General features: G+C 44.6%; 2 protein-coding genes and 1 long non-coding RNA gene across 4 annotated transcripts in view; all 3 read left to right on the top strand.

Moving 5' to 3' along the window:
- Window positions 1-2096, top strand: part of LOC130375770 (uncharacterized) — a 26811-nt gene extending 24715 nt beyond the window's left edge. Inside the window, exon 3 of the long non-coding RNA XR_008893910.1 lies at window positions 520-2096. This is a non-coding gene — a long non-coding RNA (uncharacterized LOC130375770). The remainder of the gene's footprint in view (window positions 1-519) is intronic.
- A 753-nt stretch (window positions 2097-2849) lies between these two features.
- Window positions 2850-7083, top strand: LOC130375498 (ABC transporter F family member 4-like). The gene is made up of 2 exons (XM_056582456.1): window positions 2850-3015; window positions 3591-7083. Exon 2 carries the CDS (start codon window positions 3600-3602, stop codon window positions 5427-5429), a length of 1830 nt encoding a protein of 609 aa, XP_056438431.1. The 5' UTR covers window positions 2850-3015; window positions 3591-3599; the 3' UTR covers window positions 5430-7083.
- A 218-nt stretch (window positions 7084-7301) lies between these two features.
- LOC130375499 (transmembrane protein 79-like) lies at window positions 7302-11837 on the top strand. 2 transcript variants are annotated; one of them, XM_056582457.1, is made up of 5 exons: window positions 7302-7717; window positions 8513-9303; window positions 9658-9849; window positions 10080-10302; window positions 10674-11837. In XM_056582457.1, the coding sequence occupies exons 2-5, from the start codon at window positions 8652-8654 to the stop codon at window positions 10864-10866; spliced, it is 1260 nt and encodes a 419-aa protein (XP_056438432.1). In that variant the 5' UTR covers window positions 7302-7717; window positions 8513-8651; the 3' UTR covers window positions 10867-11837. The 2 variants fall into 2 exon arrangements, with proteins under 2 accessions (XP_056438432.1, XP_056438433.1); XM_056582458.1 differs by lacking the exon at window positions 7302-7717 and adding an exon at window positions 7726-7906.
- The last annotated feature ends 22 nt before the right edge of the window (window positions 11838-11859 follow it).

Genomic DNA, 11859 nt, shown 5'->3' on the forward strand with positions numbered 1-11859 from the left:
GGCTGTTTGCCTGTAGTTCAAACCGCCGGGTGCCTGTCTGCCGCACCAGGACATTGAGTTCGTCTGGGGGGAAGGGGGGAATCACGTCAACATCGCTTTCCTTAATGGCGAGGCGTCTTCCATCATGGCGGTGTGATTGCACAGGTTGGAGGGGCGGGGGGGGGGGGGGGGGCAGGACACAAACAGGGCCCGTAGGAAATGTAAGGAGATAGCTTTGTCTGCGTCAAGGGGAACCGTCGTCCACAGATGTTGCAGGCATCAGACAGTGGTCTGGTGTGTCAGCACCAGAAACCCACACTGCTTTTGTGGGGATCGGGTTACACCTGATTCGTGTGCATCGGTCAAATAAAATAACGGTGTCTGCGGGTCTTTAGGACATCTGTCGCGGGGGCGCATCGTGCGGCTTTGTCTCTCTTATCGGAGCAAATCCAATCTTTACGTCGAAACCCGTTCAGAGTTGTTGTCGTTCTCGAAAATAATCAAATGCTCGCCTAACGTTGTTTCTTTCTCTTGCCGCAGGTCGCGGGTCTGCTCTGCGCACACGTCTGAAAAACCACACGTCGGCAAGACTCGTGACAACGTTCCCACCACAGCCTTGCTGGAGTGGACCTCAAAGTGTTGATTATTTCCTACAAAGATATCTGTATTAAAAGAGGCGTCACTCATGTACATACCATACTCTACAGTGTGTGCGTTCACTTGGTGTTTGGACCTGGTTCTGGCACGCTGGTTAGCGGAACATTCTGGATCCGCCCGCGTGCATCATTGTCCCTGAGACCCTTAACCTGTGATGATGTAAAGGTCACAGGTGAGGTCCTTGGGAACAAGGCTGCGTGTGAAACCCGTCTGAAAGCAGATCTTATTAGAGGACAGAAAGTGACACGTGACACAGAGGCTGTGTCCGCTACCCTTTAATAACCGATAGGTCTTAAAATATCAAGTCACGTATATATATAAAGCGTCTCAAGTTTTCTTCTGTGCGGCGTGCGCTCCAGGCAGGACGGTGAAAGATGAGGGACTTGAACAAGAGCATGTTGATTGTCTGTGTTTATACAATAGGGACAGGGCTCTTTGAATTTTACACTTCATCAAATGCCAATGACACTATAGCTATAGCTGGAGGGGGCAGTTCCTGTCAGCTGGCTTTGTGGTCCTAAATGTGACGAGTTTAATGAGAAGTCAGCCAAAGGTTGTGACCCCGATGTAGATTGCAACTGGATTCATGTAGGTGCCTTATTTATTTTATGTGATATTTTAATAAATATTTTAATAAATGAATGAAGATTTATATTAATATAAATGTTTTGTCTAATTTGATCCATTTCATATTGATATATTGCCCAATAATAGGATAAAATGGACATGTTTGAATGCATCTGTTGAAATATAACTGTTAAGGTGTGTTACAAAGGTGTGTTAATAAACAAATGAATATTAAAACGGTTTATACATTTAGAAATACAAATACAAAATTGGATAAAATGTGTTTGTTTTATTCATGACAAATTACTTATTTACTTATTAATAAACCACACAACCACACCTTTTATACCCATGAATACAAATAATAATAAAACATATTATTACTACAAGCACTGTGTTATCATTGCAGAACAGTCAGTCTACATTTGTGTATAAACCATGAGTAGCATAATGTGGTGCTGGCTGCGGCTCAGTGTCCCCCTGCTATCCGCCTCCATGTGTTTGTTCATCCCAGGACAGTTGACATCGATTGTGCAGGAAGCAGACTGAGACACATTAGTACCCAGCTCACCCCTGTCGCTGAAAAACACATTAACCGGCTGCATCGGCAGTCCTGTCTGGTAACCATGGCGAAGAGCACAAGGAGGGAGTGGAGGAGGGGTGATGGGCTGATCTGGGGCAGCGGGTTCAGAGCTCCGTGTCTCAGAGGGGCTGTTGCTCAGACACTCTGTTCCTTTCCTCCGGCCACGTCTGCCATTCTCCTTCTGCCTCACTCTTTCACTCTCGCTCTCCCTCTCTCTTCAAACTACCCCTTGTTCATTTTTAAATTTCTCACTTGCTGTTCTACTATTTACTTATTTACTTACTTATACAATGAAAGTTGCATATTTCCTTCTCCCTAAATAAGTTTTTGTTGTTGTTATTATTATTATTATTATTATTATTATTATTATTATTATTATTATTATTATTATTATTATTATTATTATTATTATTATTTTGCCTTATCGGTGCAGAACAGATCATACGCTGTATAAAAAATTTCAACCGACTATTTTCAAATGTAATTATTATCTTAAATCTGCAGGGAAAGTCGTTATTTGTTTAGAGCAGAGCATGCCCACACAAGACAAAACGAAACAGATCATTGTTGAATTGGCGAAGCTGCCAATTTAACCATCTAGGCCTTCTATTCAAAACCTTGGCTTAAGGGAGAATGATTCAACGCCAATCCTGATCTCACTTCTCATACGATATTAACATAGGCTACTATTTATTGAATCAGCAGAAAATGAATTCTGTTTGTTTTATCATCCACATGGCAAACTATGTTAGAATAAATTATCTCAAATGTAAACCCATTTCTTGTGTTTGTTTTTTTACAGTAACAGCCTTATACTAATCATTTCCCAATAGGGGGCAGTGCAAAACCCCTACACACAACCCGTCGGCGTTGACGCTCTACTCTTGAGATAACAGGTATAATACAACTAACATTTTCACAACTTTAGTTATGGCTGCTTTTATATTATTCAATCTCCACTCCGGGTATGTATAAGGTTGTCTATGGTTTATAGATGTACGGAATGTCAATGGATCATGTGTGCATAATAAATTAGGATTCTGTTGTCGACTGCCACGCGGGGCCGGAACCATGTGCAGCGATCTCAGTTTCAATCCCCCTAAATCTTACGGACCACAGGAAGCGCTCACAATTCAAACGATCACGACAATAAAATTTGAATATCTGGATTCTATTCCGATAATGTAATGTGACGGAGTAAATTACATCGCAGAGTGGAAATATTAGAGGTGAGATTCTAAACCGTAAAAGTTAGTGACTTCAAGCTGCTAGCTAATCTCTGCATGGCCTATCGTAGATATTGGTGTAGACTATTTTCTGGAGCACAGTCTTCTCTCTATCACTCGCGGGGGATTGCAGCCTTTTCATACTTATTATTGAATATGCATTCGGTTTATCTGTTATTTTATGGATTTATTTTTTAAATTCTGAACTTCGATATATTCACCTTTTATAAAGACGAGATTGCATTCTATTTCAACGGACAGATATATTTTGAGTCGTTTAGATTGATACCAACCCCCCCTAGTGAAAGGGCTACTAAACGTCAACACTCCCGCCATTACAAAATGGCAGTCCGGGAAATAAACAGATTCATATACAATATATATTACTCGGAAGTTCGGAACTGTGGCCCATTTTTTTTTAATTCTAAAACTGTGGTAGTATTTTTGGGTTTCAATTAATGGTAAACAACCATTTTGTTTGGTGAACTGTGCCTTTTCTTGTCATATTTCACTTGAATATATTTTCATTTCTTCACCACTCACTCTTTGCTTTTTGTGTGTGCTTTTTTTTTTTAAAGCGGTCAAGTATGGAAGAGGAAATGACGATGACAGTGGAAGGACAGGGGGACCCTGGAGGCAGTGAGGGGGAGTCAGGAGTAGACATGCCCACCAGTAACACCAACAAGAGGGGACGTGGTAGGTCCAAAGGATCTAAGAAGCTGCAGGTGTGGGTAACGCATGTGGACCTATCAGAGTTTGGTTCAGGCCTTTTAAATGGTGGCCCCGCACAGCCACTAAGGAGCAGAGGGAGTCCTGAAAACCCCCCTCCTAGGCCCCGGGGCCGGCCGAAAGGTTCAGGCTTGAAGAGGCTGGCCCCCAGTGAGGAGGCTCCTGTAGCAGGGGAATCTACCAGGAAGAGGGGCCGGCCAAAAGGTTCAGGCTTGAAGAAGCTGGCCCCTAGTGAGGAGGCTCCTGTAGCAGGGGAATCTACCAGGAAGAGGGGCCGGCCAAAAGGTTCAGGCTTGAAGAAGCTGGCCCCTAGTGAGGAGGCTCCTGTAGCAGGGGATTCTACCAGGAAGAGGGGCCGGCCAAAAGGTTCAGGTTTGAAGAAGCTGGCCCCTAGTGAGGAGGCTCTTGTAGAAGAGGAATCTACCAGGAAGAGGGGCAGGCCAAAAGGTTCCACCAACAGAAAAACACCTGCCAAGTTTGCTGATAGAGCAGATGATTGGGACTTAGGTATGCTCAAGGAATCCCCCTCTTTAAAGCGCACCGCAGAAAGTTCAAAGAGTGAGGACGAGGAGGATGGCGATCCCGGAACCCCCAGAAAGAGGGGAAGACCCAAGGGTTCTCCAAACAAGAAAACCAGGCTGGCAGTAAAGAGAGGTGTTAGCAGTGAGTGCGAGACACGAAGCGACTCCTCTGGTTCCAGAAACAGCCTAGATGAAGGAAGGGTTTCTGCGAAGCAGACAATGGAAGATATCGATGGACAAAAGTCATCTCTGAGAGGGAGGGGAAGACCAAAGGGTTCTCCTAACAAGAAAACCAGGCTGGCAGTAAAGAGAGGTGTTAGCCGTGAGTGCGAGACACGAAGCGACTCCTCTGGTTCCAGAAACAGCCTAGATGAAGGAAGGGTTTCTGCGAAGCAGACAATGGAAGACAGCGATGGACACAAGTCATCTCCGAGAGGGAGGGGAAGACCCAGGAAAGACGCAGGCCAGAGAGTCCCGGATGGTGCCTCGCCTGCTAAGAGGGGACGAGGGAGGCCAAAGGGATCACCAAATAAAACCTACCCACGTGTCCATCAATCCGATGGAAGGTCACGGAAACCCAGTCTTCCCTTCGTCTATACAGATCGGTTTGGACCAAAACCAAAGGGGCGCGGCCAACCAAAGAAGGAGATGCTTAAACGGGGTCGGCCGAGGAAGAACCCCTTGCCGCAGGCCGGGGATATGATGAGGCCTAAAGTGTGGAAACCGCTGGGGAGGCCGCGCAAATACCCACGTCTTGATCCTCCAGAGGGCCTGGCGACCCCCCGCAGAGCCAGAGGGCGTCCCCGCAAGTTGGAGATCAAAAGAGGGTGTATTACAAGCAAAGCAGCCACTCCTCAGCCCAGAGTACCCAGCGATGGGAGAGCCAGATCCAGGGGGCGTGCCTCGGGTACTGTCAAAGATACCCCTCCCCGAAAACGAGGACGCCCCAAAGGTTCCCCCAATAAATCGAAAGTGGCAAAACAGGCACAGGAGTCAGAGCAGGAGTCAGAGCAGGAGCAGGAGCAGGAGCAGGAGCAGGAGCAGGAGCAGGAGGAGGAGGAGGAGCAGCAGCAGCAGGAGGTGGAGGTGGTCGTGGAAGAGGATGCTGGGGAAAACGAGAGAGGCATTCCACCGCTTGAGGCCGACGACACAGTAGAGGCCATATGATGTGTGGTTTGAGCTAGAGGTTGGCTGGCCTCAGGAGACTGCAGTAACAGTCACAGTATGGACAATACCTCTGGTTGGCTGCGGTTGAATACCGAAAACAAAAATACATTGTTTTTTGAACAGGCTTATTTTTTATATTTTGTCATTTGGATGGATAGATATACTGCCGGTTTATAATGTTATTCGTGATTGATTGTTCATTAATTAAAACATGCCTTCACTGAAACTCACAATGCTTCTGTACCTCTCATGTAAACCAGCGTACACATTTTTCATAGACTAGAAATACAGAACAAGCATGTATGAGATGTTAAGAGAGTCTTTCATTCTTTTTTACATGCTTATTTTAATTAGAAATTTTAAAGGAGACATATTATGGCGCTTTCACAGCAAGTAAACATAGTATTTGAGTTCCAGAAAACATGTGTTTGAAGCTGTATGATGGATATAGCTTTTAGGAAAAAAGACTCACCTACCGTTATTTCCCTCTGTTTCAGTCCCTTCAGAATGCGCTGTTTCTGGTGTCTGTAGCTTTAATGCAAATGAGCTGCTGCCCATTGACCATGAGCTGTCAGACTGAACCACAGCCTGGAGGAGAAGGGATTGTTGCCGTTTGCGGACTCCATGAGCTCTATATCTATATTATATAATAGCCTATAATATAATAATAATACCTATGGGTATTTATATAATATTATATCTTATATCACAGTCAAAAGCTATGTGTGCCTCGGATGATATTATGAATCATAAAGACTGGTTCTGACATCTCTGGCACTTCCACAACAAGTAAAGACTCGTAGTGGGGGATATCTCGGCCATGGTTGAGAAGAATTGGGGGAAAGGAATTTTGGCCTTGACTCTCTCAAGTCCATGAACAGCTGAGCTGCCGGACTGCCGCCGAGCTCCCTGCGCCGGAGCTGCCGCACTGCTGTCGAAGCCGTTCGGCCGCCGCCGAAGCTTCGGCGGCAGTCCGGCAGCTCAGGCGGTGTACTCCGGGAGCTGAAATGCCGCCGAAGCTTTCCGGCTGCTCCGACGGGTGTCCTCTGGGAGCTGAAAAGTCTGGAAAACAACACCCCAAATCCCAGGAAAAGTGTTGTTTTCATAATATGTCCCCTTTAAGAGACTATTCATTGTGTTCACTGATGTAGTAATGAAATTCTGGTAGGGTATTCCTGTTATCAACAGGTTCAAATATATTAATTTGGATGTATATGTTGACATCCAGTCGGGATATAAATAAATCATGTCCAATTTCATTTATTTATAAAAACTTTTTGCCTTCATTTCAACTTTCAATTTCCTTTCAACAATTTAAATGCAAATGCCATTCCTGGGTGCAACAATTGAAAACGTTGAAAGCACTAAATTACATTCCTTGGCACACAAAAGGGTCAATACAAGGCTACTCCATTCTGTAAACCACAATCACTCCCATGCCTTAAATAAACAGCCACAAGAGCTACTGTACTAACATTTCACAGGCCGCTGAATATGGTGGCATCCATATGTCAAACCTTTTTTTGTGATGTGTTTTGAATCAGAAACCCTTAAAAATGTGTCCGTTTTCTCTCAAAATAAAGTTACTTGCAGTTTTATTGAATAATGTTGAGTCATTTTTATGTTTTAAAGTTTTCTCTGAAGTGTTCCCCCAACGGGGCAAAAGATGGTCATTGGCAGGTCATTGTTTTTTTTTTGCGTCAATATTTAATCGATATTATTTATAATGATCGTAGTTATGTTATGTATTGAGCACTCCACCCTGTACAAGCTTCGTTGGGCACCGTGACGGGCAAACAGGCATAACGTCGTTCCCGCTGCGGCTGAAACGGGATGCGCTGTCGGCAAGAAAGAGGGTGGGACTTTCTGTTGAATGGTTTTAGCAACGGCGCGGACTTTCGATTGAGGATATTCATCTTATTTTCAAGGAATCAGTATTGCTTTTTCAGCATAAGAAATACGAATGTATTCTCCTTGTGGTTATGGTTGTTATTCATGTAATTGTTTGTATCCTTAATTTCTTGTCCTTATCTCCCCGACGACCGAGTGTAAACGGCAAACACAGCTCGCAGGAAGTAAGAGAACGGAAATTGCGTGGCCACAAACCGGGGTAACGCTATTATCCAGGACCCTCAGCCTTTCTACCTGCCATATCGTTACCACCTGGATACACCTGCCAAATTGCAAAGCGTCTAACACGGAACTTGAGAGTTTGTGAAAAGGTCGAAAGAATACAATAATTAATAAAAATCGGATCCGAACTGATGGTGGACCCGGCGTACAAGTCGGTAAGTAAAATTACCAAGGTGGTTGAAAATAGGTGTAAGACGAAGGCTTATTTGATACTCGCAGAACTAGTTTAGCGAAACTGCATTCCCCGCCTTGGTAAACAACCCCCCAGTTTCATGGATACTTCACCGTAAAAGTATCGATAATATACGATCGACCTCATAATGGACCCATTTGACCCTTGCACGGTGGGAAAGTATTTGTTAATTGTTTTTATTTGAACTGTTCCCTTTCTACGCCAATAAATTGTAATATCCTAGGATATACAGGCGTCACTTTTCAGTTAGCAGTTGTATAATGTATGTCAGTTACAGTATTTCATAGGCCTTAACTTAAACGCGTTTACTTGAAACCAACATTTTTTCCCCCCCAATAGCTCACACTACGTGTAATGTATTGTAACGTCAGCACTTCCTTATCTATTTTCACAATACTGCAGTGATTCATGGTTTAATGGCTCTACCTGTTGTAGTGCTAAGAGTTGAGCCCGGTAATGTGTCGCGTTTTGTTTAGCCAAGGAGAGCTTGGTGTTTTCAGAATGAGAATAATGGACACCTGACGTCTGTCTTCAACCTTAAATGAAAAGAACACTCCATATATATATGCCTTTTTATACATTAATAAGTTGTTAGGCATTCATCAGAGTTCCGTTTTGAGTTTTCTGGTTTAGGGTTACTTGCCTTTTCTTTCGCAAAACATTGCATTTAATGCAAATGTTCCATTGTTGTTAATGTCCATATCATTACACCGGTCTCACAATGTCATACATTGTGTGCCTTTTTTCTCTTTTCCAGAATATTGTAGGATAATAACAGAAGAAATTAACTTCAAAATGAGGTTGCGTATTAGAAGGGAGAAAAAGTAATTGACCGACACTAACACAGAAACGTCTGCTAAATACCAGAATAAAAAAAAACCTCAATTGTTGCAACAATGTCTGAATTGAAGGATTTGAACACAGAAATAAGTAAAGAACTCAGTCCTTCAACTGGTACGTCCAGTGACCCCATCGCCAAAGTCCAAATTCAAGAAAAAGACAAAAGCTGTGAGGAAGAGGAGGAGGAGGAGGTAGAGGAAGAACAGTCAGTGTTCTGCTCCGCTCCGTCGGAGCCGAGCACGTTACCATGGCCCGGGGACAAACTGGGGAGGATGCTGGGAGCAGAGGACAGCGGAACAATGTCTGCAATAGACAGAGTATCCGAGGAGGAGACTGCTTGGAGCCAGAGCAGCAGGCAGGCAGAGGGGAACCTGAAGAGACGATCCAAATGGAGGGAGAGCATGCCGGAGGGAGAGCGCTGGAGGGCGTACGAATCTGAGGGGCAGCACGGGGATAAAGGCTCGGGGTCGCTGGCGGACGGCGAGGAAGAGGAGGAGGACGACGGGTCGGTCAACTGGATGCCGGAGAAGGCGGCTTTGGTCTTCACTCCCCGGGTCAACATCTTGAACAACCAGGGGGAGGGAGAGGGCGCTCCTGTGGAGAACACGTACCGGGATGACCCCATGAATGAGAAGGAGCCACGAGCTACGAGCACTGTGGACGTCCACCAGTACTCTGAGTGGCCTGAGGAGGAGGAGGAGACTATCTGTAAGGACATGCAAAAGAAAATTCACATAGAGTTAAAAAAATGGATATATATATATAGTTACAAATTTGAAGTATATATACATATGTATCACATTTTTTAGCTCTACGTGATTTTATTTTTTCTATCCAGCAATGTTGGAGCCTTTTTTATTTTTATATATATATATATATATATATATATATATAGTAAAATGTAAGAATAATCTGATCCTAAAGGCGTTCAGATGTAGTCCCACATGGGGTGACTTCAGCCTTGCCCTTTTTTAGTAAGGCACTGTAGGCCTCTTATGGCTCATGTTTATGACTGCAGCCACCTCATTCTCTTGCATCATGAAACACCCTCTTTGTTCACAGACTGCGGCAGTTGTTGCAGTGAGAAACTCCAACTTTGCTTGGCGATGGTGGCCGCCCTGGTCCTCTTCCCCTTGCTGGTTTGGGGGGGCTATGCCCTTCTACCCTTTGATGCTCCGGTACTCAAGAGCACCCCCCTCAGGCTGGTGTACACTCTACGCTGCGCCTTCTTTGCGACGGTGCCCATCATACTCGGTAAGAAGTCCCGATCACTATGTTGTCGTTCTTTTTTTTCACCAGCGCTCCACCTCCCTCATCAACCTGAAAGGCGACATTTGTTGTGATTTGCACAGTGAATATTACTTGTGTTGTCCCGAGGAGCTCAGTTTATGATACAAATTACGGCGGACGCAAGTGAACCGCCAAAGCACCCTGAATAAAGCCTGTCCCTCTTACCGTCCCTCTCTCCCCGGGGTGGCCCACAGGCGTGGTGGTGCAGGGCGCAGCCCGGCTGCGGTTCGGGGAACTGAAGCCGCTCTACGAGGGCACGCTAGAGAGCAGGGAGGTTGCGGCCCACGGCCACTACGTCAACGACTCGCTGTCCCTCTACCTCTTCTACTTCCTGCAGCTGGCGGTCATGGCCACCTACCTCAACCAGGACCATCTCAAACTGGTGCCGCTGCTCACCATCATCTTCGCCATCGGGAGGTAGGTGATGTATGGTTCGGCTGCATGCAGCCTTTTATGTAAGATCAGTGTTTTAGCCGCAACCTTTCATTACGGCTCATCCACACACTAAACCTGAAATACTTACTCCATATATTCACTGTAATACTAATACCATGCTGTCTTTCGGCATCATTGTTAAACTTGTGTTGGCCTCGGCGTTTAAAATGGAGGACGCTGAGGTTTGGACTGAATTTAGCGATCAGCAGCAATCAACATGTATCCTATTTAACTAATATTAATATTTGACTTTCTTTCTTTGTTCTGTTTTTGGATGGATAACCTTTAAGCGGCCGGACCGGCTCACATAAGCCTTTGGGCTGTGGTAACCCTGTGGTGCTGTCTCGTTGCAGGCTCATCTACTGGGCGTGCCTCTCTCTGGGCAGCAGCGTCAGGGCCCTGGGGTTCGGCTTCTCCTTCTTCCCCATCCTGGTCATGCTGGGCGTCAATCTGTACTACATCTTCTCCTCGGTGGGCCAGGGGGCCGTGTTCGACGTGGAGCCTCCCGCCACGGAGGCTGCGCCCATGCAGAGATGGTGGGGCTGAGGGCTCGTAGGGACCCGTTTCAACAGAGATCGTCTGAGGCTTATACCCTATTAGAAAAATGAACAACACATTGCATTAAAAAGTCAGTTCCTTGACTATTTCTCCTTGTCATGCTTTGAATTCTGATCGGACACCTGATAAAAACAAACAATATTTACAAGGTGAATTTGACAAAAGGCAAGGCAGAAAACTGTCCTTCAGTGTACAAAACTTTTTTTATAATCAAACTGCAAAGACGTGTAGCATGGCTGCAGAAGCCTTGACCAGCATCAGCATCACCGCGCCCAAACTCCTGATTGTATACACACCGAGCCTTAAGGAATGAATACATATTTGCACTTTTCTATTACTATGGATAACAATAGGGCTCTCAAATTGTTCTTGACTTCAGAGTATTTTCTTATTTCTTCAGTTATGCATGATCCAGTATGAAAGATATGTGTACCAGGTAACTCGACTGTTTGCATTGGCTCACGCTGTTATTTTTTTAGCTTATGGTTGCTTTTGATTAAGATAATTTACTTGGGTGAATGCAATGGGATTTTCTTTTGGAGGGAATAAATAAAACAAATGCAATACTGATTGATTAAAAAAAAGAATAACAAATTCATACTCATTTATATTTCGACAGCCAAATTGCCATACTGTTTAGATGTGGGAAATGTACAATGCAATAATAAAAATAAGATTTTTAGTCTACACTCTCTGTGCTCCCATTAACGGTTCCAAAGTGTATGAAATTTATTTCAAGTGTTCAGAAGAATCCTTTTGTTGCATTTTCTGATTTTACTTTTGTGAACTTCCTCCCAGGGCATTTGGCAGATTGTAACCAAACCAAGACCAACTATCATTTAATCTTCAGCTCCAAAAAAACAAAGCAACATATCAACCAAAAACGGCACTTTGACAGGAAGCACCCATCTCTAAATAGTTGGTCAATTTGCATTACATAAACCCATGGTGCTTAGCCTACACATGAGGTCATATTGCCAA

Source organism: Gadus chalcogrammus, chromosome 22 (assembly GCF_026213295.1).
Source record: "Gadus chalcogrammus isolate NIFS_2021 chromosome 22, NIFS_Gcha_1.0, whole genome shotgun sequence".
Lineage (NCBI taxonomy): Eukaryota > Metazoa > Chordata > Actinopteri > Gadiformes > Gadidae > Gadus > Gadus chalcogrammus.

Bases quoted from the DNA above. Each gene is read 5' to 3' on its own strand.
- LOC130375498 (XM_056582456.1), top strand. From the start codon at position 3,600: ATGGAAGAGGAAATGACGATGACAGTGGAAGGACAGGGGGACCCTGGA.
- LOC130375499 (XM_056582457.1), top strand. From the start codon at position 8,652: ATGTCTGAATTGAAGGATTTGAACACAGAAATAAGTAAAGAACTCAGT. The intron at 9,304-9,657 runs GTAAGGACATGC...CTTTGTTCACAG, and splicing joins GGAGGAGGAGGAGACTATCT to ACTGCGGCAGTTGTTGCAGT. The intron at 9,850-10,079 runs GTAAGAAGTCCC...GGTGGCCCACAG, and splicing joins GACGGTGCCCATCATACTCG to GCGTGGTGGTGCAGGGCGCA.